This window comes from Martes martes (genome assembly GCF_963455335.1).
Source record: "Martes martes genome assembly, chromosome: 6".
Taxonomy (NCBI): Eukaryota; Metazoa; Chordata; class Mammalia; order Carnivora; family Mustelidae; genus Martes; species Martes martes.
Genome location: NC_137893.1, coordinates 90,664 through 118,489, shown reverse-complemented (window position 1 = coordinate 118,489; position 27,826 = coordinate 90,664). Strand labels below are relative to the sequence as shown.

The window sequence follows — 27,826 nt, the reverse complement described above, 5'->3', positions numbered from 1 at the left end:
GGGATAAATACCACTGATCGTGGTGTATGACGTGTTAACGTTCTGTTGAATTTGGTTTGCTAACATATTGTCAAGGATTTTTACATCATTGTTCATCAGGGCTGTTGGCCTATGGTTTTCATATAGTGTCCTTGTCTGGTTTTGATATCAGGAATTGCTGGCCTCATAAAATGAGTTTGGAAGTGATCCTTCAGTTTTTTTGGAAGAGTTGGGAAGGATTGGCATTAATTCTTTAAATGTTTGGTAGGATTCACCAGTGACACCATCTGGTCCTGGACTTTTCATTTGTTCGGAACTCTTTAATTACCAATTCAGCCTCCTTTCTCATTTATTGGTCTGTTCAGATGATCTGCCTCATCATGATTCAGTCTTGGTAGGTTGTATGTGTCTTGGAATTTATCCATTTCTTCTACGTCATCCAGTTTTGGGTATGTAAGTGTCTGTAGTATCAGTTTTAATTTATTCTCTTTGTTTGTAATTTGATTTGAGCCGTCTATCTTTTTCTCTTGGGCAGTCTAGCTCAAGGTTTGTCAATCTTGTATATCTTTTCAAAAAACCAATTTAATTTCATTTATTTTTGTAATCTCTTTCTTGCCTCATTATTTTTTTAATCTTTATATCCTTCCTTCTACTATCTTTGGGCTTAGTATGTTCTTTTTCTAGTTCCTTGACCTGTAAAGCAAGGTTGTTTATTTGAGATGTCTCTTTCTTCTGATGTAGGCTTTTATTGCTATAAACATCCCTCTTAGAACTGCTTTGGTTGCATCCTATTATTTTTGCATCCCATTAGTTTTTGTATGTTGTATTCTGTTTGTGTTTGTATCAAGATACCTTTTGATTTCTTCCTTGACCTATTGGTTGTTCACAAATGTGTTTTTCAATTTCTACAGATTTATGAATTTTCCTCTTTTCTTCTTACAGATTTCGAGTTTCATACCATTGGGATCAGAACTATACTTGATACAATCTCAGTCTTGTAAAGTTAGGAGAGTGAGGGACAGAGGGGGGAAAGAATCTCAAGCAGGCTCCACACCACGCATGAAGCCCGATGAGGGGGCTCGATCTTACAACCCTGAGAGCATGACCTGAGCTGAGATCAAGAGGTGGATACTTAACCAACTGTGCTACCCAGGTGCCCGTCAGTCTTGTTAAATTTTTAAGACTTGTTTTATAGCCCAACATATGATCTACCCCGAGGAACATTCTTGAATGCTTGAAAAGAGTGTGTATTCATCTGTTACAGATGTCTGTCCAGTCCGTCTGGCTTAAAGTGTGTCCTTATTGCTTTGTATTTGGGTGATGCACCCATTGTTGAAAGTGGGGTATTGGACCCTCCTGCTATTATTATATTGCTGTCTACTTCTCCCTTTAGTTGTGTTAATATTTTCTTTATATGTTTACAGACTTTCTCATCGTTTCATGGTTAAAGCTGTCAACAAAGTAAACATAAAAGGAGTGTGCCTCAACTTAATGAAGGCCACGTATGACCAACCCATAGCTAGTTATCATATACAATGATGAAATGTTGAAAGCTCTTTCTCTAAGATCAGGAACAAGAGCAGGATGCCCACTCTCACTACTTTTGTGCGGCATAGTGCTGGAAATTCTAGCCGGAGCAATTAGGCAAGAAAAAGAAATAAAAGGCATCCAAATCGAAGAGGAGGAGGGAAATCTTTAAAAAAAGGTGGGGGGGCTGGGTGGCTCAGTGTGTTAAAGCCTGCTCAGGTCGTGATCCCAGGGTCCTGGGATCGAGCTCCACATCGGGATCTCTGCTCAGCAGGGAGCCTGCTTCCCCCCCCACCTCTCCCTGCCTCTGCCTACTTGTGATCTCTGTCTAGCAAATAAATAAATAAAATCTTTAAAAAGAAAAAAAAAAGGAGGAGGTAAGATCTGTTTGATGTTATGGTCTCATATATAGAAAATCTAAAGATTCTGTCAGAAAACTTTTAGGACTATTAAGTGAATTCAGTAAAGATGCAGGATGCAGTTTCAATATAAAAAAAATTGCATTTCTATACACTAACAGCAGACTATCCAAAAAAGTAATTAGGAAAAGAATTCTAATTATAGTAGCATTAAAAAGAATGAAATATTTAGAAATAAATTTTACCAAGGAGGTAAAAGATCTGTATAATGAAAACTATGAAACACTGATGGAAGAAATTGAAGACAGAAGTAAGTGGAAAGATATTTTGTGTTCATAGATTGGAAGAGTGTTGTTAAAATATTCATACTACCCAAAGTAATCCACATGCTCAGTGCAATCTGTATGAAAATTTTAATAACATTTTTCACAGAAATGGGATAAACAACCCTAAAATTTGTACAGAACCACAAAATACCCCCAAAACCCAAAGCAATCTTGAGAAAGCACAGCAAAGGTAAAGGTGTCACATTTCTTGATTTCAAACTGTGTTACAAAGCTAAAGTAATCAAAATGATTTGGTACTTGCACAAAAATAGACTCATAGATCGATGGAACAGAATAGAGAGCCCAGAAATAAAACCTCAAATGTATGGTCAACCAGTCTTCAACAGGGGCTCCAAGAACACAATGGAGAAAGGGACAGTCTCTTCGATAAATAATGTTGGGAAAACTGCATATCCACATGCATAAGAACGAAATTGGACCCTTAAATTACACAAAAGTACATTAAAGACTTGAACATAAGACCTAAAACTGTAAAATTCCCAGAAGAAAATATAGGGAATAACCTCCTTGACGTCGGTCTTGGAAATGATTTTTTTGGATATGACACCAAAAGCATAGGCAAGAACAGCAAAAATATACAAGTGGGACTACATCGAACCAAAAAGCTTCTGCATGGCAAAGGAAATGGTGAACAAAATGAAAAGACCATCTATGGAATGGGAGAAAATATTTTCAAACCATATATCTGATAAGAGGTTAATACCTAAAATGCAAAAGGAACTATTATAACTCAATAATAAAAAAAAAAATCTTAAATAACCCAATTGAAAAAGGAGCAAAGGAACTTGAACAGACATTTCTCCACAGAAGACTTACAGATGGCCAACAGGTACATGAAAAGGTGCTCAGTATCACTAATCATCATTGAAATACAAATCAGAACCACAGTGAGATACCACCTCATACCTGTTAGAATGACTGTCCTCAGAAAGACAAGAGATGAGAAGCATTGGCGAGGATGTGGAGAAAAAGGAACTCTTGTGCACCATTGATGGAATGTAAATGGATAAAGCCACCGTGGAAAACAGTATGGCAGTTCCTCTAAAAATGGAACTACCCTGTGGTCCAGCAGTCCTCCTCTGGATTTATGTACCTGGAGGGAAGGAAATCAGTGTCTCGAAGAAATATCTGCCCTGCAGTGTTCACTGCGGTATTATTCACAGTAGCCAACATGGAAATAACCTAAGTTATCAACAGATGAACAGATCAAGAAATTGTGGTACATATACACAAATAATGTCCAGCCATAAAAAAGAAGGAAATCCTGCCATTTTTGACAGTGGGGGTGATCTCAGAGGATGCTATGCCCAGTGAAATAAGCCAGACATAGAAAGACAAATATTTAATGGCATCACTTACGTGTGGAATCTGAAAAAGTCGAACGTAGAGAAACCGTAGAATGGTAGCTGCCAGGGGCTTCAGGGTTAAGGAAATGGGGAGATGTTGGTCAAAGTGTACAAATACTCAGTTATAAGGTGAGTATATTAGAGACCTCTAATGTACAGCACAATAAATATACTAAAAATAATGTATACTTGGAATTTGGTGAGAGAGTACAATGGGTCCTGAGTGTTCTCACTACACATACACAAGCAGTAATTATGTGAAGTGATAGAAGGGTTAGATTGATCGCGGTAATTCTTACACAAGGGTTAGCTACATTAAAACACCATGCTGGGGACGCCTGGGTGGCTCAGTTGGTTGAGCGGCTGCCTTCGGCTCAGGTCATGATCCCAGCATCCTGGGATCGAGTCCCACATCGGGCTCCTTGCTCGGCGGGGAGCCTGCTTCTCCCTCTGCCTCTGCCTACCACTCTGTCTGCCTGTGCTTGCTCTCTCTCTCTAACAAATAAATAAATTTAAAAAAAAATTAAAAAAAAAAAAAAAAATAAAACACCATGCTGTACGCCTTAAATATATACAGGTTTTTATTTGTCAATCATACCTCAGTAAAGCTGGAAAAAAAAAAAAGAGGGTGCCTGGGTGGCTCAGTTGGTCAAGCATCTGCCCTTAGTTCCTAGGATTGAGCCCTGCATCGGGCTCCACGCTCAGCGAGGGATCTGCTTCTCTCCCCGCATGCCCCTCCCCCTTTAGGGTGCTTCTGCTCTCTCCTCTCTCACTCTCAAAACAAAATCTTAAAAAAAAAAAAAAAAAGAAAGAAAAAGAGAGGAGCCTAGAATTGAGACGTGAATTAAACAGATGCATAAGCATCAGACTAACAGTGGTTGTGTTCAAGGTGGGGATGAAACTGCAAGAGACTGGGCATTTCCTGCATTTCTGTCTTGTTGGAAAGACAGTTATTTGAATTGGAAAAAAATTATTTGAGAGGGACCCAAAGACACAAAGTTTTTCTTGATTCAGCATTCTCGTGGCCAGAAATCCTGATTGACTCCAGGTATGGTGTGTAGGGTTGGAACTGCTTGTGCTGACCGAGAGCTGTGGGGTTGCTGGGTGTTGTCATGTTACCTTCTGACACGAGGTCACCATCTCCCCTGCCCCTCTTCCTGGTCAGTTCCCAGTGCACACAAGAGTCTTGACCAGTCCACTCCTCACTGTATGCAGACTTTCGGCTCTTTTAATCTTTACCATGTATGGTCAAAAAGAACACTTAAGTTTAGTTTAGTTTGCATTTCTCTGAGTACTAGTGAAGCTTATCTTTTTCATACACTTATTGGCCATTTGTATTTCTCTTTGTGAACTACTCATTCATATCCTTGGCTAAATTTTTCTTGGGTGATTTTTTTTATATTGATTTGGCCTTTTTTTATATTACGGGTATTAAGTCTTTGATGTTCACACATATGGCAGATATCTTTACCATTTCCTTCTTCCTGCCTCCCTCATTTTGGAAGCCATTGTTCACATAGAAACCCAGGCATCGTCTTTGATGTCTGCACCTCCCCAAGCCCTGGCAGACGGTCTGTTGGGAACAGTGATGTGTGGGACCACAAAAGACCAAGTCGCATCTGGGGTTCGCACTCTTCTTAATAGGGCCGCTGCTGCCACCATATTCCGTGCCTCCGTTGCGTCCTCACTGGGACTTCTGCAGTCCCGTGTCTGTGGACGGTGAAGCCCCCTGTGCCTGTCCCCTGTCATGGCCTCTTCTCTGGCTGTCCGTTACCTTGCTCTGGTAGACACGGCAGTCCCTTCATGTAGCTGTTGCTCCTGTACCTTCGGGATTCTCATTCCTGCTTCCAGACTGTTCTAGCAGTAGGTAGAACTACCTAGTGAGCTATCCCAGGCCTTTGTGGTGTAAAACATACAGCTAGTGTGCTCACGGGCCCGGCACGGCTTGTCTCTGCTCCATTGTGGCTGGGCCCCAGCTGGGAGACATGATGTCCTACGAAGTCCTGGAAGTTCTGGCTTATGCTGCCTCTTGGCCAGGGGTGTCAGTTTCTCTCCACAGGAGCCTCTCCGCTCGTCCCTGGGGACTAGCTTGGGCTTCTTCCCAGCATGGTAGCTGGATACCCGAGAGCTAAAGACCCAGGCAGAGGCCATGTCACCTTTTGTAAACTAGCCTCACAAGTCATTCATCCCCTCCACTACCCAGTTCTGTTCATCAAGGCAGCTAAAAAGGCCTGTCCAGATGAAGGTGGCACGAAGGGTACTTTCCTCTTGACAGGGGAAGGGGAAGCTCCACAAGAGCATAGGGGGCTAAATGTATTTCTGTGGCCATTTTGGCAAAGTACTAAAGCTGCAAAATTTAAATCTCCTGTCATCCAACCCTACCACCTACCCTGCCATTGTCCATCAGATTCTTCAAGATTTGGGCTCCTGGCTCCCTGGCACTCTTCCCACCATGAGTCTTGTAATAACTTTTGGCGATTTCAGTAGCCTGTAGATAGTCTCCCCTGATAACAACACCTTGACCTGCCATCCTGGCAGTGTGGCCTTCCGCCCTGGCCGCCATTCCCAGTAGCTCGGCCACTCCGTAACTTCAGTTGCAGACACACCCCAGCCACCCGGCTTGCTGGGTCCAGATCCACATGTCCCTTTGGTCAGATCAGATCCCCCCAGTCCATTGGTCCAGCTGCCCTTCATTGGGCCTCACACCGCTTCTCGTCCTCACTTTACTGTTTCTCTTCCATGGTCAGTGATCAACGTGACGTCCTTGTATGTACTCTCGACTGCTTTACCTTTCTCATTTTACTGTGTTTATTTGGTTAAATCCAATCCTCTGCATTTTGGATGTGGCTAGAGAAAGACCCACAGTCATGCTTACTAGTCCTACCTTAAATTTATGCTCCTTGACCTCAGCGAACTCTTGGTCCTGTCCAGAGGTCATCGTCCATTCTTTGCAGCTTTCCAGGCCCTGCACTCCCGCTCTTTCCCTAGCCATCCAGCACTTCCTCCTTATCCACAGTCACAGCCGGCAGCTTTGCTTTCTGTCCTTTTCCTTTAGCCACATTTGTTCTCCCCCAGGCGTCTGTGCACCATCTAGATTCATAACCAAATACCATGAGAAGTGGACAAATCCTTAATAACAGAGGTAATATCTTAGGTCTTTTCACCTGCTCGTGGACAAAGTGACTGTGCTTATAGTCTGGGCCAGATGCTCCTGTACTCAGCTGCCCCTCATTGCTCGGTGTCACTGCTGCAGAACACCGCCCCTTACTGGTGGGTATCATCAGTTCTCCCACCTCACAGAACCTTCTCCAGGAATCATGTCACTTCTTGCTTTGCTTTATAGAAAAATGATTTTGAGTCCAGAAACCTATAGTCAGCCAAGTTAACATTCTACCATAAGAGGAAAAATGAACACATTTTCAGGAATCAGAAAATGTTGACTCCCAGATCCTTTACAACAGAAAATGGGTATGCTGTAGCAAAATGAGCACTTCACCTAAAACAACTACATGGGCTATGAGAAACAGTGTTGAACTAAGAAATTAGTAAAATGCCTTTATTGCTAAACAGTTGTTAACTGTAAGAAAAACAAATATGCGAAAACAATTGACTGAAATTCCAGATCAGCAAGGAGAACGTGATGAGTGTTTCTGGGGAATAAGACAAAAAGAAAAGTAAAGACAAACTAAACTTCTTATCTTGCTTTAGAGAGCAGATAGAATTGTAACAAATCTTGATGTTTTTAGAAAAATAGAAGTTCACGTGTGTGTGAAATGTAAGGATATGTGCTGGAAGAAGGTGCTGGATGGATGAATAGATAGATGATAGATACATGAGCGTCCGTCAGACCTGTTATGTACCTGGTGTCGTGAATCAAAATGATAAGGAAAATGCAAGGAAAAATAGTCCCGACGATAGGGAGTATTAACTAGCACGCAGCTGCCAGAAATGAATAGATCATATAGACCAGCAGTAGTGACGTGCATTTGAACAACGCTTTAACAAGCTTATTCTGATGGAAGTTTACAGAGCAGTGTATGCCCTTTTGTTTATGTTATTTTCCACAAATGGACAGTTCGGAAATCTAACCTGTGTTAGACTCCAAAGTAAATCTCAGTCAATTTAGTGAAAAGTAGAAACCATACATGCTGTATTTTCTGTACACAAAAAAATAACTAGAAATCAACAACAGAAAAATGAAAAGCAAAAATCTTTCCATTGGAAATCGATCTATTCTAAATATTTATTGAGGAAGTCAAAATCACTTTCAGAAAGCATAGTGACAGTACTGCATTCAAAAATTAATGGGAGGGCCGTCATCTCAGGGAAGGGAGGACGTAGGAAGCACCAGGAATCTGTCTCTCCACCTGGACTGCAGTTGTATCGCCAGAAACTGCTTGCGGGGCTGTTTTGGACCAGTGTGGAGCTGTTTTGGACCAGTGTGGAGCTGTTTTGGACCAGTGTGGAGCTGTTTTGGACCAGTGTGGAGCTGTTTTGGACCAGTGTGGTGACTTGCAGCTTCCAGTGGGTAGCTTGGCTGGCAAGTTGTGGTTAATTCCCATCATTTCTGGCTGCCCTTCCTCCAGCCCCGTGGCAGACAGCCATGCACACATTCCTGGGGCACCTTGCTGGAGCCAGAGGAAACAATGAGGACCTTGTCCAAGCATCAGGCTCTTGTGTAGTGGCTGCTGTTTTTGGTAGCTGAGATGCAGGCATAGAGGCCACCATCATTTCAGCCTCCACTGGCTGACGTGGCTTTCGTAGCGTTGAATGGGGCAACGCCTGTTAGTGGGCACCCCCCGCCCCCAACTTCTTGCTCTAGTGGGATCCAGACACTTAAGAATCAATCAGGACCTTCAAAAACAGCTGCCCATGCAGGGGTATCTAAAAAGCCACAATGTGCGGCAAGGAAAAAATGGAGGTCAGAGACGATGTGAGAGGACCTAGGCTTTCCCCTCAGGCTGGTCTCCAGCAGACACACAATAACAAACAGCAAGACGAGGAGGTGGGAGGACTGTGATTTCCAGAGGTAGAACAGTATAATTCAATTTTTATGACGTCCAGTTTGCAACAACAACAGAATCACAAGGCATACAAAGTATGTAAGCATGGCCCACTCCAAGGGACAAAATAAATGGACAGAAACTGTCCCTGAAGAAGCCCAGATGTCATATTTAATAGATAAGACTTGAAGATTTTCAAAGAGCTGTAAGAAGACGTGGACAAAGGAAAACAAGGAACAAACTGAAAACACAAAAAGAAAGAACTAAAGATTTTGGAAAGAACCAAGAAGGTATCTGGAGCTGGGAAGTATAGTGACTGAAACAAAATATTCTCTAGAAGGGTTCAGAAGCACATTTGAGCAGCAGAGAAAGAATCTGTGAACTTGAAGATGAAATTGAAATTTTTAAACCCGAGAAACAAAAAACGATGAATGAAGAAAAGTGAACAGAGGTTGAGGGGACTCGCATGGTACCAGCAAGCAATTGTATGGTATGCATTGTGGGAGTCCCAGAATGAGAAGAGGTAAAAAGAATAGTCAAAGGAATAATGGTTGAAAACTTGCCAAATTTGATGAAAGACATGAACCTACAAATCCAGGAAGCTCAACAAACTAATTAGAATTAACTCAACCCTCGCCAAAGTGCATCATAATCAAACTGTTATGGGCCAGAGACAAAGAGAAAATCTCGAAAGCAGCAAGAGAGAAGTGACTCATTAGATACAAGAGATCGTCAATAATCTTAACACCAGTTTCTCATCCAAAACCTCAGAGGCCAGAAGGCAATGGGTTGATATACTCAAAGCGCACAAAGAATAAAACTGCACCAAAAATTCAGTAGCTGGCCAAGCTGCCCTTCAGAAATGAGGGAGACGGTTTTCAGATCACTCAGAGGCAGTGCTGCAGGCCCGTACCATGCCCCTGTGACTTCGCTGCTGTCTGCCCAGCTTGGCCCCACAATGCTGGTGGACCTCAGCAAGTGGTCCAGGTCTTTGAGCCTGCAGGAAGTGGGCAAGCGGTCACAGCTTCTGCAGGATACACTGGGGCGGGGATCAGCAAGCTGGGCAGAGTGCTGATGCCCACCCAGGTTAAGAACTGGCCCACCACTGTTGCATGGGATGGCCTTGATCCAGGTAAACCCTACACCTTGGTCATGACAGATCCACATGCTCCCTGCAGGGAGGACCCCAGATACAGGGAATGGCACCATTTCCTGGTGGTCAGTGTGAAGGGCGGTGCCATCAGCAGTGGCACAGCTCTCTCCAATTACATTGGCTCTGAGCCTCTCAAGGGCACAGGCCTTCACCACTCCGTCTGGTTGGTTTACGAGCAGGATGGGCCACTGACGTTTGATAAGTCCATTCTCAGCAACTGATCAGAGACTGCCATGGCAAATTCAAAGTGGGGTCTTTCACAAAAAGTTCCAGCTCAGGTCCCCAGTGGCTGACATGTGATATGAGGCTGAGTGGGGTGCCTGTGTGCTCAAGCTCTATGAGCAGCTGTCTAGGAAGGAGGGGAATGTTAGGGAACAGAGTCCCAGAGGTCTCAAGCAGCGCTCTCAAGTTCACTGATACATGTAGTCACAGGTGAGGCCTGAGCACTGAGATCATGGCTTAGGGTGTTTCTTCCTTATGCCTGTCTTTTATAACCCTGGGTAGTCACACCCCAACTTATGTTTTGATCTAATTTGAACTCCATTTGGGGGGATATTCTGATATTAGGATGTGGTCATCAAATTGTTAACATAAGAATAGCAACCCAGAATTTAAAGAAGAAAAATTTCAGGTAAAAGGACCTCATCTACAGTAAGAGAGCAGAGCACCAAAGAGTCTTTAAGAATGGTCATAAATAAATAAATAAACAAACAAATAAAAAGGATTCATTGCCTCTGCCTTTGTGAACCTGAGTCCTGAATTGTGGATAATGGCACTTCTGCACCCTGTTTTCATGGCTGTCTCTCTCATCATAGAGACGGGCAGGTCCACTACCCCCCAGTGTGGTACTACTCAGACTGGTTACTGGTGGAGGCAGGGCTCAGTGTCCTGCTCCGGCTCCTCTAAAGAGCAGGACTGGAAGAAGCAGGAGGTGAAGGCCAGGCCATCTAGATGAGCCGAGGGGCTGGGTGAGAGGTTGTCAGAAATCCTGAAGTCTGTGCCTTGCTACACTGGTCCCTCTTCATCTGCTAAGAGAAGCCAGTCTGGAGGAGTTGTGGAATACTGTGTTAATTTTGCTGTTTGCTTATAGTTGAATAAAAATAAGAGCGTGTGGATGAAAAAAAATAAGAGGGAAATACGGACATTCCCTGATGAGTGTGAGCTGAGATGAAAGAGGTCATCACCACAGACCTGCTGTGCGGAAAGCGCTGAAGGGAGATCTTTAGGGTGAAATGAAGGGACCCTGGGCCAGACTCCAAAGCCTTGTGAAGACAAAACAAGGCAAGTGCATGGGCGGCTGCACAGCTGGTCCTGCGGTCCTGGTCCACTACCACACCTTTAGTGTCTGCATGATTTGAAAGACAAACACATAAAAATTCCATTAATATATGTTACTGGGCATACAGTGTATAAAAGTGCAGATTGTGACTTAAGTCACACGGCAGTGTGGAGCTGTATCAGAGCAGAGTTTTGTTTTTTTAATTTTTTAAAAATTCAGTTAACACATGCCGTATTTTTAGCTTCGTGGGTAGAGTTCAGCGATGGGTCAGTTGCACACAACGCCCAGTGCTCCTCACTTCACGTGCCTTCCTCACGCCCGTCACCCAGTTACCCTCCCCCCACCCACCTCCCCTCCAACAGCCCTCAGTTTGTTTCCTGCAGTTAAGAGTCTCTTACGGTTTTGTTTCACTTTTTCCTCCCTTCCCCTGTGTTCATCTGTTTTGTGTCTTAAATTCCCCATAAAAGTGAAATCATATGGTATTTGTCTTTCTCTGATTGACTTATTTCCCTCAGGATGATACCCTCTAGTTCCATCCATATCCTTGCAAATGGCAAGAGTTCATTCTTTTTGGTGGCTGAATTATATTCCATTATATACATTATAAGCATTTTCTTCATCTGTATATGTCGATGGACATCTTGGCTCTATATTTGGGCTGTTGTGGACATTTCTGCTATAAACACTGGGGCCATGTGCCCCTTCAGATCACTGTGCTTCTGTCCTTTGGATAAACAGCCAGTAGTGCAGTTACTGGGTCATAGGGCAGCTCTGTTTTTACCCTTCTGAGGAACCTCGGAGCCGAGTGTGTGCTGCTGAAGTTATTGGTGAAATTCAACTTAGACTGTTACAACTTTAAGGTGTTAGATGTAATCCCCACAGTTAACACAAAGATAATGGCTATAGAATATATACACAGACAAGGAAATGGGAAGAGAATTAAAATGTGTCTGTACAAAACAAACGAAATCCACCAGGAAACAGCTAAAACACCGAAGGCACCAGTGGAGGACATGAAGGACCAAAAGCTCTAGAGCACATGGAAAACATGCAAAGTAGCAGAAGTCCCTAGTTACCAGTAATTACTTTAAATTTAAATTTATTAAAGTCTCCAGTCAAAAGAGATTGACAGAACAGATTTTTAAGAAAATCTGACATGTGCTCTGTGTGACAGGTTCATTTTAGACCCACAGACACAGTAGGTTGAACATGAAAGGAGGTGAGCGGTATGTCTGGTGGAGAGTTGAGAGTCATGGTCATGAAGATGCCCACTGGACTGCAGAGAAGAGCGGATGAACTCAGAACCTCAACAAAGAGAAAATAGGAAAAACAGTTGAAGAATACTACAGCTGAAAGGAAAACCGTGCTAGAGGGAACCAGCTATAGGTTGGAAGACGTAGGAGAACAGATGAGCTATCTGGAAGACAAGGTGATAGAAAGCACCTAAGCTGAACAGGAAGAAAAGGGAATTTTTTGAAACTGAGGGTTTTAGAGGGAAGGGGGTGGGGGATGGGTGAGCCTGGTGGTGGGTACTCAGGAGGGCACGGACTGCATGGGGCACTGGGTGTGGTGCGTACACAGTGAATCTTGGAACGTGGCGTCAGAAACGAATGCTGTATTGTATGGTGACTCACAGAAAACAACACACACACACACAAATAAGGATGGGTTAAGGGGTCTCTTAGACAACATCAAGCAAACAAACTTACATTATAGGGGTCCCAGAAGGAAAGGAGAGTGGGAAAGGGGCAGAAAATTATGTGAAGGAATAACTGAAAACTTCCCTGGGGAAGGAAACAGACATTCGGGTTCAGGAATCACAAGGTCCCAAACAGGATGCATCCAGGTGAACCTGAACGTCTGCAGGCCCACGGGAGAGTGCAGAGGACGTACAGTGTCAAAGTCAGAGATAAGGTACAGAGTTTTAAAAGCAGCAAGAGAAGCACCGAGTTGCATACCAGGGAAACCCTGTAAGACTGTCAGCTGATTTTTTAGCAGAAACGTTGCAGGCTGGACAGGAGTGGCTCCAGATATGCAGATCTGTTCAAAGTGCGGAAAGGAAAACCGCAGCCAAAATGCCGTGTCCAGCGGCCGCCGTTCAGAGCGGAAGAAGAGAGAGTTTCCCGGACGGAAGGTAAAGGCGTCCGTCATCACGAAACTGCCCTTTCAAGAAATACTGAAGGGACTTCTTTGGAAGAGAGACAGCCATAATGAGAAGATTAGGAAAGGAAAGGGGACTTGGGAGGAGACCTGAAGCGTGACGGCGCACGCAGAAAGCGTGAAGGAGTTAAAAACGTTCTTTCAGAATGTGCTTGACCTCACATCACTGCCAACATGACACGGACGACTGTGAACTGCGGATGCTGCTGTGAGCTTGTGACACAAATCAAAAAGGTACAATAGATACACAAGAAATAAAGATAAAAACAAGACTAAAGAAAGTCGTCAGTCACGGGGAAAGAGAGCAAGAGAAGGACCGGGGAACACCTACAAAGACAACCTGAAGACGACAAATGGCAAGGAGTCCACACACATAAATGTAAATGGTCCGAGTACTCCCATTAAAAGACACAAAGTGATGCAATGAATAAAATGGATAAAAACGAGACCCAGGGGCGCCTGGGTGGCTCAGAGGGTTAGGCCTCTGCCTTTGGCTCAGGTCTTGGTCTCGGGGTCCTGGGATCGAGCCCCACATCGGGCTCTCTGCTCAGCAGGGAGCCTGCTTCCTCTCTTCTCAACCTCTGCCTGCCTCTCTGCCTACTTGTGATCTCTCTCTGTCAAATAAATGAATAAAATCTTTAAAAAAAAAAAAAAAAAAGAGACCCATCTGTATGCTGCCTACAGGAGGCTCACTTCCGACCTAAAGACACTCGCAGACCGAAAGAGGAGAGACGGGTAAAGATTTTCCGTGGGAACAGAAGCGGGAAAAAAGCTGGGGTAGCAATTCTTGGAAAAAATTGACTTTAACAACGGTAACAAGAAACTAAGGAAGGACGTTACGTAATGATAAAGGGATCAACCAGCGAGAGGATACGAGGAGTGTGGATGTGTGTATAGCCAGCATTGGCACGTCTAGACACACAAAGCAAATACTAACACATGAGGAGAGACGACAGTAATTCAAGCATGTAGGGGCCTGAACACTCCGCTTACCTCCTGGATAGATCATCCAGGCAAAAAAACAGTGAAGAAACATTTCTTTGAATGAATGATACGTTAGACCAGAAGGACTTAACAGATAAATACAGAACATTTCATCCCCAAACAGCAAAATACACATTCTTTGCAGTACACATGGAACATTTTCCAGGGTGGATCACGTTAGGCTATAAAACAAGTCTCAATAAATTTAAAAAGATAAAAAATGTTAATTTAATTTAAAAGATTAAAAATCATGTCAAGCATCCTCTCCCCCCACAGTGGTGTGAAAGTAGCTCTCACGTACAGGATATCAATTACAGGAAGAAAAACACAAACGCGTGGAGGTTAAACAACCAGTGGGTCAGAGAGTCCCCACCCAGAGGGCAGTGGGGAGCGCCACCCAAGCCAGCCCGCCCCAGCAGCCTTCCCACCTGCACGGCACCCGGCCGCCTGGCCGATGCCGGCACGAAGCAGGTTCCCGTCTCCCAGATCTGGAACTTGGCTCCAGTGACTTCTCTGATGCGCTCCTCCCTTGCGCTCTGCTGTTCTCTGTCTCGGAGGTCAGGCGCCGTGTTCCAGCTCGGTAATGGTCCTGTATTTTCTCTCCAGCATCTTTTTGGGGAGATCTCATCAACTTTGTCTCCCATCCTTTCTGGTCTTTAATTTTGCTGTTTCTAAATTCTGGAATTCTAGTTCTTTTTTGTTGTTGTTTAATGCAGACTCTTCCTTGTTTTGTAATTGCAGCATTTCTTTTGCATCCAGGGACATTGACGACAGCGGTCGTTCTGTTTTGTTTTTTCTTTTTCCCTCACAGACTGTCCAGGTTTCTCTGTGTTTGCTTTGGCCCTTGTTCTTGTTTTAGGTTTCTTTTTCGCACATGGCTGGTAATTCTTGAGGGCACATTGTGTTGAAGAGTCAGGTATTAAAAAGGCCCCTGGAAGCCTGTGCCCCGGGTGGGACTTCCAGCCACCGGATCCTTATCCTTGGGGATCCCTGCGCTTTCACTCCGCATCTGAGGAGGAGTCTGCCACTCCTCCTGGAGACACCAAGGGATGACATGGTTCAGAAACTCCAGGGAACCCCTGAGCGGCCACTTGAAACTGGGGTGAGGGCAGCAGTGCGTAAGGGCCGTGGGATGATCCTTAGGGCTCTGACTTGCGTCAGGCTCGGATGTCAGTGCCGTTAGCTTGAGTAGGAAATGCGAGGGGAGGAGAGCTTTTGGGTACACTGACTGAGGTGCCAGTGCCGGCTGTGGGTTGGCTTCCGGCTCTGTGGCCTGCTGTGTGTATGGCCTTGGACAGCAAACCTCAGGGGTGATGTCATCCCCACCCCCACGTCAGTGAGAGGGAGCGTGTGCTCCCGTGCGGCCACCGTGCAGACCCGCAGTGACCACATGCTCCGTGGCTTCTACAGCGCTGGGCACTTGTTGTCAGAGGAGTCAGGGCAGTAGCTGGCAGGGCTGGAGTCCGTCAGCACCGACCCCGGGCCCCAGCATCTACCACCATCTATGCAGGGGCCACTCGAGGGCTCCGGAGAGGCTGGTGAGCTGGTGCCCTGCGTCCTGGGGAGGGGCATTCAGAGGGAGGGGCAGTGGGCAATTTCCAGAGTCGCCACGGCGGGAATGATCCCCAGAATATGGAGGATGCCGGCCCTCGGGGCCACATGAGTGAGCACGTAGGAAGCGCACGGTATGTGGTGTCAGGACAGGTGTTCACGGCTGCCACCGTGAGCTAGAAAGTCACAGTGATGGCCAGTGTTCTTCCTTCAGTGAGGGTGTGTCCTAAGCTCATTCTGGAATCAGGCTGCACATGCATGGACCGTTGTCTCCTCTCCCAGACTCACAAATAAGGTGTGCACGTGCACACACGTGCCAGCCGCCCCGGCCAGGCCTGCCCTCAGCAGGCCACGGGGATCTGGGCCCTCCTCCCCATGGGCCGGCTGCCAGCATGCGCCTGGCAGGGGGGCTCACGCGGTCCCTTGTGTTGCAGGTGGCCCAACTGAGGCCCGCCCGCTGGAACAGGACAGACCCTCGAAGTCGAAGAAAGAGTTGTTTCAAAGCGTGGACGTTGATCACAAGGCCTTTTGTGTTATGACGCTCCTCTGTGCCACAAGCTTGCTGCTAGAACAAGGAAAGAAGACCCGCTTCTTTGCTCCTGTGCCGCATTTGGACCTGGCGTTGGAGTTCTACAGCTGGAAAAACCTCAGGCAGCCGACCACGTGCAGCCGGGTTTCCTGTGGGCTCTGCGCCGGCGTCTTCACGCCAGGGTTCTGCCGAGTTCAGCAGTTGCCCAGTGTAAGTCTGCGTACACCCTTGAAAAAACATGGTCACCCCTGTGCCAGTCCGCTGCTGTTGCGCCGAAGCGACTTACATACCTGCACGTGTGTGTCCGCGTCCTCCTGCTCAGAGCTCTTCTTAATGCGGCTTTCCTTCCAAGATGTCATGTCAATAAAGTGAAACTTGGTGATGAAACAAGTGGTGGTGTTCCCGCAGTCCCCAGCAGCTCCCGGGGGGCTGGTCGGCCCCGTGCTCGGGAGGAGCAGGTCCGTCCGGGGCGGGCCGGTCGCAGTCCTCTTCTCGGGAGCTGCTCCGCCCACGGCCACAGGAGGGACAGATGCTGGGTGAAGGGCGGTGGGCAGAGGCCCTCCCCATCGCTGTCACCCTCGGTGCCCGTGACCGGAGCCCTGACCACGCACCCCTTCCTTGAGCTTATAGGGCATCTGCTGTGGCCGAGCCCCGGGTGGCGTCCGGTGTGCTCCCCCGGCATGGCATGGGCCGCCTGTCGGACGTCTTCTAAGAGGGACTTGATTTCCACAGGGACATGGCGCTAGCCATGAATGTTTGCAGCCGGAATGACTGTGTATTACGTAGTTGAAAAGAGAAGAAAGCGTGACAGGCAGTGGCCATGGTGAGAGCTCAGGTGTGTGGATTTAAGAAGTCCTGAGCTCATGGGGTTTGCAAGGCTCAGCACCCAAAGGGCCGGCCACGTTCACGTTCTTCCCCATCCTTTGTACTTTCTGTTTAGTCTCAAGCTGTTGGGGCACCTGCCCCAACTTAGGGTAAGTCAGTAGCATCAGCATTTCCTGACTGTCACAAAACAAAACAAAACAGGGAAAAAACGCCTATGTTGTGTGTGTTTGGTGAGCTCTGCGTGTGCGGTGTCGGAGCCCAGCTGTGGGCACACGCGTGTCGTTTGTGTTCACTCGCTCACGGACTCAGCAGGAGCTGGGCTTGCCGGCTGCTGGAGGAGAGGGCTCGCCGCCGACCTGCAGCTCTGGTGGGGAGGGGGACCCCGGCCTGTTCCCCTCCGGGAAGCCGGGGGCCTCGGTGTTCGTCGTCTCCTCTTGCTTGATGCCGAGCGGGTCACCCTGGGGCACCATCCGAGTCCACGCCGTCGGCCTCCCTGCTCCGTCGCAAGCGGGACACGTGCCTTCTCCTTGTTGGCTGCTGGAGAGCCTTCGGGAAGAGCTTTAGTATCTCAGACTTGACCCTGAAACGTGGCTGAGCAGTCGTGAAACCAGCCGACGGCGAACTTGGCAGTTCTCTTTTCCCTCGTTTTTGATTAACGTATAACGTACTCTCTGCCCCAGGGGTGCAGGTCTGTGACTTGTCAGGCTTAGCCCGTCCCCCCCCCCCGTGTCCATCACCCAGTTACCCCAGCCCTCCCACCCCCATCTCATCTTTTTTTTTTTAAGATTTTATTTATTTAGTGAGTGAGCGAGAGAGCTAGAAAGCCCCTGCCCAAGGGCACTAGAGGAGAAGTGGGGAGGAGAGCAAGCAGATTCGCCACTGAGTGCAAAGCCTTTGTGGGGCTCGACCTCAACACCCTGAGATCGTGACCTGGGCTGAAACCGGGAGTTGGACACTCAACTGACTGAACCCCCAGGCGCCCCTCTTTTCCCTCATCCTGAGCCAAGTTCAGAAGAAGGTCCTTCGTCATCCAAATCCCCTTCAGTCTCTGGTGATGCCTGAGGCCTGGTAGCCTGTGTCCCTGTCCCCCAGTGGCCGTCCCCTCTCGTGGCCACTGGTCTGGGCAGCGGCGTGTGGACACGACACGGCCCTCGTTTGTGAGCTCTGTGTGGTTCTGAAAACCACTGCGGGACTGATTTCTCAAGATGGCAGCTTCGTTAAATGTTAGAAAGAAATTAAAAGGTTAATTCTACCCTTCGGTATTTGGGCTGCCGTCTGAACTAGAAGAGATGAGAAACCAGCCATTCAGCACAGACGGGTGGACCTGGAGAGGCTGAGATCGGGGACCCTGTGGGACGCCCGATGAGTCCCGGCGGTGCCTTGTGGTGCCTGGGACCAGGCCTGGCCGGGGCTGGCGTGTCTCCAGCGACCCCTCAGCCGGGAACCCGAAACCGAGGGCACGCGTGACCCGGCCCCTGGGCCCTGCAGCGCCACGCTGCTACAGCGTCACGCTAAAGCACATACGTCCGTGTTCCCTTCATCCTCAAATGGAGTGTCCCCACTGGGACACTCAAGTCTTAGTAGTCTCTAATGAAACCGAACAGAGTAACCCAGGGAAGGACTGTCTCTGGGAAGATCGGAGTGACTGTGGGTTTTCTCGCCGGCTGTTTGTGCACTTTGTCTCCTCACCCCACCTTGCGTGAGACGGACTGCGCACCGGGGGCAGGGCCGCCCGAGCTCTGCTCCAGAAGCTCATTTCGCCTCTCGGCGTCTCAGCCTCCCGTTCGCCTCCATCTGTAAGGCCCCGTAAAGTGGTCTGAGACACGTGCTCCCTGGTCGTGGTCCCTGTAGCTTTAAAATACAGGAAAGCAAACAGTTCCATTAAATTAAGCCACCTGTCTGTCGATTGAACCGAATGCTTCAAGCCGCAGCCCTGAACGGTGCGCTCCGAAGCGAGACGGAAGCCTGTCACCTGTGAGGGGCGGGAGGGGGTCCGAGCGGCGGAAGTCAGCCCGGCACCTCTCCGAGCTGATGGCACCCTCGCGACCAGACAGCGGAGCAGGGGACAAGCCGCTGTGCGCTTGGGGACACCGGAGTGCATGAGGAAGGGGGACGCTCTCCCGCGGAGCCCAAGTTGCAGGACCCGAGGGGCATCTGGAAGGAGCGGGGCCCCTTCGGGCTACAGAGTTTGAAACGTTCTGAAAGCGTTTCCCGGAGAGTCGGACTCTTGTGTTGACCTCCGAACCCTTCCCCCCTTGCTCTCTTTTCGCACATTTCCTTCTCCCAGTTTGACCTTCCCGCGAGACGGCTGACCGCAGCTCTGTGGGGCAGCCGGCGTCCGCCACGGAGCGCTAGGGGCACGTCGCGGCCCGTGGGCCGGTGGACGCGAACTCGAGCCTGAGGGCACGGGTGTCACGGTAGTGACGTGCTTGGCTCGTGAATGGTTCCCCTGCACAAAGGGGCAGCGGTCACTGTGCCACAGCCCTCCCCAGCCGTGTGCCAGGACAGAAATTAGGTAGTCGTGGAAACCGTGGCTTCTTACCCAAAAGCCACGTCACCCTTTGAGGAGCAGTCCGTGCTTTCTGGGCTTAGATCCCTTCGCACTTAACAGTTATTGAGGATCGCTTTCTACCGTGTTGAAAATTTCAAGTGAGGGAAGTTTTTATTTAAAAATAACAGTATACCAAATGAGGGTTAACATTTTTGGTTCAAACCTGTATCCACCTGCGGAAAACCGGAAGAGGAGCCTTGTGTTACTTCTGCAAATGTGTTTAATGTCTGGTTTTATTAAGGACAGCCAGGCCCTCACGCCTGCCTCTGCGCTCACCTGCGGCCGTGCATCGTCTTGGCTGAAGGCCCGAGGAAAACCCCTCCTCGCAGGCCTCCGCGGAAGGGGCCGGAAACCCTCCTGGAGAGGTGTGGACGCCCCGTTGGCACCTCACCTGCCGCGCGTGGTGCAGGATCTGCAAACGTGGCGAACACGGGCGTCTCCCCGTTCCTGGGTTTCCCTCCCTTGGTCTGTCTTGCACCTTGGATGGGTTTTTCCCTCTGCGCATTTGCCGCACACGCTTCGGTCCCTTGGCCAGCCCTGCTTGTCTGGCTGAGCCGTGCAGGTCGCTCCCCGCGGGCGATCGGAGGTGAGCCCCCGTGACTGCGGGTACAGGGTCGTTCCGGGAGCTCTGCGTATGCTCCAGCCGGCTCGGAACAAGCGGGGACCGAAAGTAACAAGTCGGTCTGGAGACCCTGCCGCGCTAAGGCCTCGCCTCTGAACGGGACAGAGCGTGCTGGCACCTTCATGCGCCGAGGTTGTAGTAGGGGGTTAGGGGTGCAGATGCGTGATCCCAGGAACAGCCTTGGGAACCAGAGGAAGGGGGAGTGGACAGAGGCACCCAGGAGCCTCAGGACGACGTGGGGGCGGCTGGGGAACCCTCGTTTGCCAATAGTCGCTCTGAGGGCAGCATTCTGGATGTGGTGTTCGCCTGAGGGACAGCTGTGGCCGGGTCCGAGGTGGCTTTACCCAGTCCGGCCACCCAGTGTGCGCTGGAGTTGGGCAGCTGGGACACGCACACCCACCCTAGCTGTGGGACAGGATGTGTTCAGCCGAGACAGTGAGCGGAGAAAGGGTGGCCCGTGCTGTGACCTGGCAGGCGGGCCGCGGGGAGCAGGGAAGAGTGGACGCAGGACCCTGATGTCCACAGGGCCTGGGCTGGACTGTGCGCTCCTGGAGTTTGGGGGAGGCCGTCCTGGAGGAGCAGGGTTGGAAGAGGCTGGCGGTCGCCACGGGGGTCCCCTCGGTTCCCGAGCTCGCTCAGAAACCGGGCCCCTGTCTGCGGCTGTGTCCAGATGCTGGGGGAACGGGGTCTCTTGAAGGCGTTTGCCTTTGCAAGCGTGCGGTCCGTGCTCAGCCACGTATGGTCCACACAGAAGGGCTTTTGCTAAATGGTCGCAGACCCTGTCCACTGAGAACATGGTTTCTGGAGTTGTCACACGGACTGGCGGTTTGGATTTGAGTCTGCAAGGTGTGTGTCCAGGAGGCTCTTGCTTCCCTCTGGGCATCTCCCCTCCGTGCAGACGGCCTCTGCCAGGTGAGCGCCGCTCCTGCAGGACAGGGTCAGAGCAGCGCGGGACGCCCCAGGTCACGAGAGCGGGGGCAGAGAGAGCAAATGTCAAGTAGCAGCAGGGGGGGCCTCAGTTGTAAAAGTACTAGAAGTGAAAGAGAAAATGAAGTTTAACTTTCTCTGAAAAGGCAGCCATCCCGTGATGTTTCCTTTACTCTCTTTGTTTCTTGGCCCTCACGGCTGTGTTGGGGTGGAGCACGCCGCTGGCCAAACTCACACCTTCAGTGGACTCTGAAAAGTGGACACATCGAAACCCTAAAACCCTAAAATGTGAGTGATTCAGGGGCAGCTGATTCAAACCCGTAGCCAACTCCAAACACTTATGCAGATAAAAAACTCATCGTCTAAGAAATAGATCCGTGCTGATGACCTAACCCTGACTTGGGTGGTTTCTGTCCTGTGTTCGGGAGACTCGCCCTCGGGGGACCTGAGAGCGGGGAGCCCTTCCCCTGCTGGCTGGGGGGCAGCAAGCACGGGGCCCAGTGCCCAGGGATCAGCCTGCGCAACGCGTAGGGGTCTCTGAGCACGACGGGCCGCTGCGGCACGCCTGCTGTGGGGTGAGCCTCCGTGTGGGGCCACGTGTGCACATGTGTGTGCAGGCACATAAGCAGCGTGTGGCTGGGCTTCCAGGGTCCTGGGGCACATGCCAGCCGCCAGCACGGGGGGCTCTCCTGCCCTCCCACACGGTACCGACTTCAAGCGTTTTGTGTCAATCAGTCACTTCTACTAGGACTTAATTTTGGTAAACATCTTTTTTTGGACGTCTTTTTTTTTTTTTGCACAGGCTATTAGCTGTTGGAAGCAAACCAATAAAAGGCAAGGTTATGCTTTTAAATTCAAGAGTTTACTGAATGTCGTTTAGCTTACCGGTATCAGTGGGGCCCTCAGAGGCGGAAGTCAGCTCAAGGCCCGACTCCCTACCCCTGATTTGAGCTCACTTGCACTCCCTCTGTCTCAGTCTCTCTGTGTCTCTATCTCTCCCTCTGTGTGTCCGTTTCTGACTCTGGGTCTGTGTATCTGTCTCCCCGGGGACCACAGATGGCCTTGTCTTTACCTAAAATAAACGTGACCCTGCATTTCCTACCCAGCTGTCCCCCAGACCCCCCATTTCTCTCACCTCTGGCCTAAGCAGAAGCTTGCGTCCAGTGGGTGCCTGGGGGTGGCCTGGAGGGGCCGGGGTACAGGCTGGCCCCTGCTGCCCACGTGAGCCCCTCTCATATATCACCGGGTGTGCACAGAGCAGGGTGTGTGTCCCATCGCGTGGGGCAGAGGGCCCCCTGTGGATGTGAGTGGGCCCCCCGGGCCCTGAGCTCCGTGTAGCTCCCGTCCTCAGCCCAGGCCCCGGGCCCACCAGAGGCAGTTCCTGGAGCAGCGGTGGGTCTGCTCCCCGCCACACAGCCAGGGAGGGGCAGCCACACGTCAGAGCCAGAGTGAAGAGGTCGCCGCATTGTGCTGTGGCACAGCTAGGAGCCCCGACACTCTCAGGGCCCAGGGGAACGTGCCTGGGAATCCCTGCCTTGGCTTGGAAGTGCTCTCGGGCCCCGAGGTCACTGTCTCCTGGGACCCCTTGTGCATCACAGACCAGCTCGAGGCAGAGAGGAGGCCACGGCACTCCGTGTCCCCAGGGTGCCTCCCCGTCAGCCTGTGCGTGGAGGACTCGGGGTGGGGTCCTCTGGCGCCCGGGGGTCCTGTGCAGGCCGACCCTGCAGCAGCCTGCCCCGGCTGCTCGGCATTCTCTCGGTCAGCTCCCGCTCGTGCCAGCTGGCGCTCGCTCAGGAAAAGCGAGCGAACTTGAAAGCTGGCTGAAGAAGAAAACTGCGCTTGGGGAACCGTGTGCCAAGTACCTGTGATCCGTTCTGGAGTCAGACAAGCGGGGGGGTGGACGGGCCGCCTCCCGGGGCTGCACATCTGAAGGGAGAAGAAGCTGTGGCACAGAGCCCGCCCGTCCAGCGGGTGACCCCCCCCAGGTCGGCACCTGAGGACCGCAGGGCCGCGCACCCTGCGGCTGGGGCCGGAGGGAGCAGCGGAGACCAGAGGGCCGTGGGGCTTCAGGGGCCCCACGCCTGCTGCAGTGTGCCTTCGGGGGACAGGGCTGTGGGCCCCACGGCCCTCCGAGACGAGACGACGTCCCTGCCCCGTGACACTTGCTGGCGGCGGCGCTGGGCTCCATCCGACCTCCCCGAGGAGGCGGGGCCCGTCTTCCCCGGGTCTCCCCGCGAAAGCTGCCCGCAGAAGCCGGCCGGGAAGGGTGCTCGCGGGAGAGAGGTGAACGCGCAGCCCGTGGACCGCGTCCCGGAAGCATCTCGGCCGAGTGAGCCTCGATCACTCTTCCTAAAGCGCAGAACGTCCTTCCTGGGGCAGCCGTCCGGCTTCAGTGCCCGTGTTCGGTACTTTGTCACACAGGTTCCATCTGGTCTTTTAGTTCACCTGAAGCTTAGTTATTAGAACGACGGAGCCCTCAGCTGTCACGGGGTCCCCCGTTCCCAGGGAGCCCATCAGTCGTTTGTCCGCTCATCACATTTACTGAGCAACCACCGAGTGCCGTGCTGGGCGGGAGATGAGCCCCCTCGGGGGGCCCCCCCGCCAGCCCGAGAAGGCCAGGGACGCGCCTCGGCGTGGGTGGGAGTCAGGAGGGCGTCCCGCAGTCGGGGGTCTCCTGGGACCGCTCCCGGCTCGTCCTGCGACGGGGCGGCGCACTCAGGCCCTGCACAGGCAAGGCTGTGGCGGCTCTTGGGAAACCAACAAAAGAAAGTCTCCCTCCAGGACTCTAGGGTCTCACGCGATTCACATCAGGGACATCGTTGAGTCGGGATTGAGCACCTAATGCATGTTCTTGACTCACCCCACACCCGTGACAGTGTTTGGTGGTTATTGTCACCGAAAATTCCAGAGTCCAAAAAAGAGAGTCGAAAGTTGATGAGATAAAGGTGTTCTGCGTTCTGAGCAGCGCAAAGGCTATGGGATGATATTCTGAACGTCGACGTTTCCCACCTTCACTCACTCACTGTGCAGCAGGCCAGGGTGATGCTCTGACACTTGGGTCCTGCACCCCTCAGGGAGTAGGAGCAGGTGCCCGGTGCCTCCACAGGCACCCAGACAACAGCGGCCCTCTGTCCGTCCACACGGTCACCTAGGCGGTGTGGGTGGACAGTGGGGGGCACTCACCGTGTCCCATCCCCGGGACGCCTCTGTGATGACCAAGTTCCAGGCCTGTGTCGTGCTTCCCCGGAGGGCTCTCGGGGGAGGTGCTGCGGCCTGGGGGGTAGGGGGTGTTTGGCATTTGGGACGCTCAGCTGTTAAATGACAGAGGGCTCTCCAAAGGCCAGCTCCACAGGCCCACCCTGCCAGGCCCGGAAGACCGACACCAACGGAGACGAGCAAAAAAATAAATCGTCCCCCACACGCCCCTTGGAACCCTTAGTTCTTCTGTAGAATCTGAGAAGCCCCGTCAGCCCGGGGCATAGTCGACTCCGAATGAAACACATCGGTGTGACCATCCAGTTCCGCAGTTTTGGTTCTCAAAGTGCACGTGGAGAAAAGCTGTGTTCTGTGTCTCCCCACCCCCACCACGGCGCCCCCGGCGTGCGGTCCCTGCTCTGTCACCCTGCAGAGCTGAGCTGCTTCCTAAAGGGACCGGGGATGCCCAAGGGGACAGGCCAGAGGAAGTGGGCTTCCGGGGCCGCTGCACCGTGCTGGGCCCCACAGGCCACAGAGCACTAGTCCTCCGGGCCAGTTGAGAGCAGGTTGTTGCTAACGCAGCAACACGGAGAACAGGACACCCCACCCCCAGAGAGCCCCTACCTGCTGTCCTGCCCCCCAAAACCAGAAGTGCCTGTGACCGGGCGAGGCCCAGGGTCACGGGATGTGCCAGCCCACTTGCCGCCATGAACTGGATGCCACAGTCGTGGGCTTCATCTGTAAAATGTACTCAAAAGACCCTTGCAGATCCTTGGAGGGACGCGGCCTGTCCCCTCAAATGTTCCTCAGGTGCTGGCTTACCCGGGGGTGACACAGACGTGGACGTAACACGAGAAGCCTCAGAAAAAAGCCGGTGGGACCGTGCCCGGGCTGGTCTGAGCTGTCGCATGCTGCTAAGTCCAGAGAGGCGAGAGGAGGCCCTCCGCCCGTCAGCGCAGTGGAGACACCTGGCAGGTGGCACGGGCAGCCTCCCAAGGAAGCCAGGCCTTTGTTTTTAAACGAACTGAGTCGGTCTCTCCTGATTTGTTATGGAAAGGAGGACTGGTGAGACCGCTTCGATCACCTTTCTGCTGGCAGGAGACCTCTGCAGTGTTTGACCTGAGGAGCTTTGGACGGCATCTGGGCAGGGGAGGGGCTCCCCAGGGAGTTGCCGACGAACCGGGCACATGGAACCGAGCAGAATCCCATGGGACATTGCCCGGAATGAATGGGCCCCGGAGAGCCAGATCCGCTCTGGTGCCGGGCACCAGGGAGTGGTGAGGTAGTGAGACCCCGGCAGCCGGCAGGCAGAGAGCAGACCGCGCTGGGTGGGTGGGCGCTGCCCGATGCACCCTCACTGCGGGTGTGAGACGCTCCCGGCCGTGGACCCTGCAGAGATACACCAGGGGCACCCTGGCTCGGGAGACCGCCCGCGGGACAAAGTGTGCCCGCGCACCTGGTGGTGGCTCAGCCCCGGGCCAGGACCCTCCCCCAAGGCCTGGCTGCACACAGCCGGCCTGTCCTGTGTCCTGTGACCGCAAGGCCCCAGCCCAGGACGCCCACCCTGCCCCAGCCGCTTGGCCAGCTGCAGGACGTCCAGGGCATCCGGGGGCCGGCGTCTGTGGATGAGCAGGGGCTGGGCTGTTGGCCTCGGTGGAAACTGAGGGTTGGGCCTGACGTCAAGGGGGCAGCCCAGATGCGGAGTCTGAAATGAGGAGCTTGCCGCCCGCGAGTCCAGTCACTGGCCAACACGCAGCCGGTGACCCGGAGTCCGGGAGACGCATCTCACCCCTCCCCCCACCTCTCTGGGCCCCGCATCTGCCCCCAGGCCTGAAAGTGCTCCGGACCTTTGGTCTCTTCTGTAAGAGCCGCAGACACCCTGGCAGCAGCAGGGCAGCAGCAGGGCTGTCCGTCAGGGCCCCGAGGAGCGTCACCAGGGCCCTGCCCGGCTTCGCCCGCTTAGAGAGAGCCTTGAACCGCTCGGCCGGCAGCCCCGCCGCGTCCGCGGGCAGCACAGCGCCAGCCAGAGGCAGAGGGGACACGTCGCCCAGGAGCCCTGCCCACCGTCCATCTGTGCCCGTGTCAGCGCTTGCGGGCCAGACGCTGCTCACTGACCATCTGCTCCCGAGCTGATGAAGTGTCCCCGTCGCCGTGGCAACGGAGTCCTTGATTGGCGGTGGCACCACAAACATTCGCTGCTCAGGTTTCTCTTTTATCTGTGCTCCGGAATGGGGCTGGGGGAGGGGGCAGGCCTCGGGCTGGGGGAGGGGCCCACAAGGAGAGGAGAGGGGTGGGCGTGAGGAGGGGGCAGGACGAGGGGCGTCTGGGTCTCCCTTTCTCCCTGCTCTCCTGTGCCTCCCGCAGCGCCCCCCCCCCCCCACCGCTGGGCTGGCAGCCCCGTGAGCAGGTGCAGCTGGGAGTTCAGCGGACAAATCTGGTGGGGAGGGGGGCTGTCACAGCGCTGCAAGGACACTGACCCCGGGCCCAGGCTCTTCCCCTGCACCAGGAGGCTGCCCAGGGCGTGTGGCTGTGGAGCCCTCCTGAGTCCTGTGCTGCCTGCTTGGGTGACCGTCCCCAAAGCAAGCAAATGTCCCCGGTACTGAAGCATCGGGCACCTGCCAAGGGATGAGAGGTCTCGGGCAAGACAGAACCTTTGTTGCGTCCTGGGAATTGGACACCACAAAGCCGGATTCCATCTGTCCCACTAGTTCTCAGTGTCAGCGGGAAGAGCCACCTCCCTGGATGGGGTGGGGACTCTGGGGCTGCCTTCTCTTTGGGTAGGGACTGGGGACGCTGCCTGCCAGCACAGACCGCCGTTGCACGTGGAGGCCGGCCAGCCTCTGGGCCTTCGCAAGCAAGAAACTGGGCCACGTCCTGTGCTGAGAGAGCCTGTCAGTCTCAGCCGCAGATCCCCCGAGAACCAGTGCTCCTAGCGGTCACACGGGCTGAGGAGCCGCCTCTCGTGACAAGGGAGCCCACCGCAGTGGCCGCTCGGCAGGCCCACCCAGAGCCTTCCCGTTCCCCGAAGAAAGAAGGCCCTGGACCGCCGTGGCCCACTCTGCTCCCAGCGTGCCATGAAATTCCCTTTAGGGGATCATTTGTGGCTGACTTGAGAACGTGACCTCGCCACAGTCACAGAGGCTGGCGTCACTGCCCTGGTCTTGGCGCCCCACACATTTTATCAGCGTGGCCCTTCCCACAGCCAAGGCTGACCTGGGCTCACCTGTCCTGCAGCCTTGACTGGAGTCCCTTCTCCCAAACCCCTCCAAAACTCCAATCACACCAGCTTCTCTAAGGCCCCCTCCATGCGCACGTGTGTGTGCGTGTGTTTACACATGTGGGTGTCCGCATGCACGTGTGTCCCTGTGAGTGTCATGTGCATGTGTGTCCGTGTGGGTGTCGTGTGCATGTGTGTCCCTGTAGGAGTCATGTGCACCTCTCTGTGCATTCAGTGTGTACATGTGTCTGTGTGCATTCCGTGTACACATG

The 27,826-nt window shown here is 52.0% G+C and overlaps 1 protein-coding gene and 1 pseudogene across 9 annotated transcripts in view; both read left to right on the top strand.

Annotated features, from left to right (window-relative positions):
• The window catches only part of FAM120B (family with sequence similarity 120 member B), a 90,240-nt gene extending 73,014 nt beyond the window's left edge, over positions 1 to 17,226 (top strand). For 4 of the 8 annotated variants that reach the window (XM_080806293.1, XM_080806291.1, XM_080806288.1 and 1 more), the window contains one exon: positions 16,123 to 17,226. In XM_080806293.1, the coding sequence (XP_080662419.1) occupies positions 16,123 to 16,135 (13 nt within the window). In that variant the 3' untranslated portion in view covers positions 16,136 to 17,226. Of the gene's footprint in view, positions 1 to 921; positions 2,069 to 16,122 lie in introns of those variants that run through there. The other 4 variants (XM_080806292.1, XM_080806295.1, XM_080806290.1 and 1 more) reach the window with 1 other exon arrangement.
• Positions 9,520 to 10,131, top strand: LOC308344645 (phosphatidylethanolamine-binding protein 1-like; annotated as a pseudogene). Its single transcript has one exon. The product of its transcript is annotated as a phosphatidylethanolamine-binding protein 1-like (transcript).
• Positions 17,227 to 27,826: the final 10,600 nt, after the last annotated feature.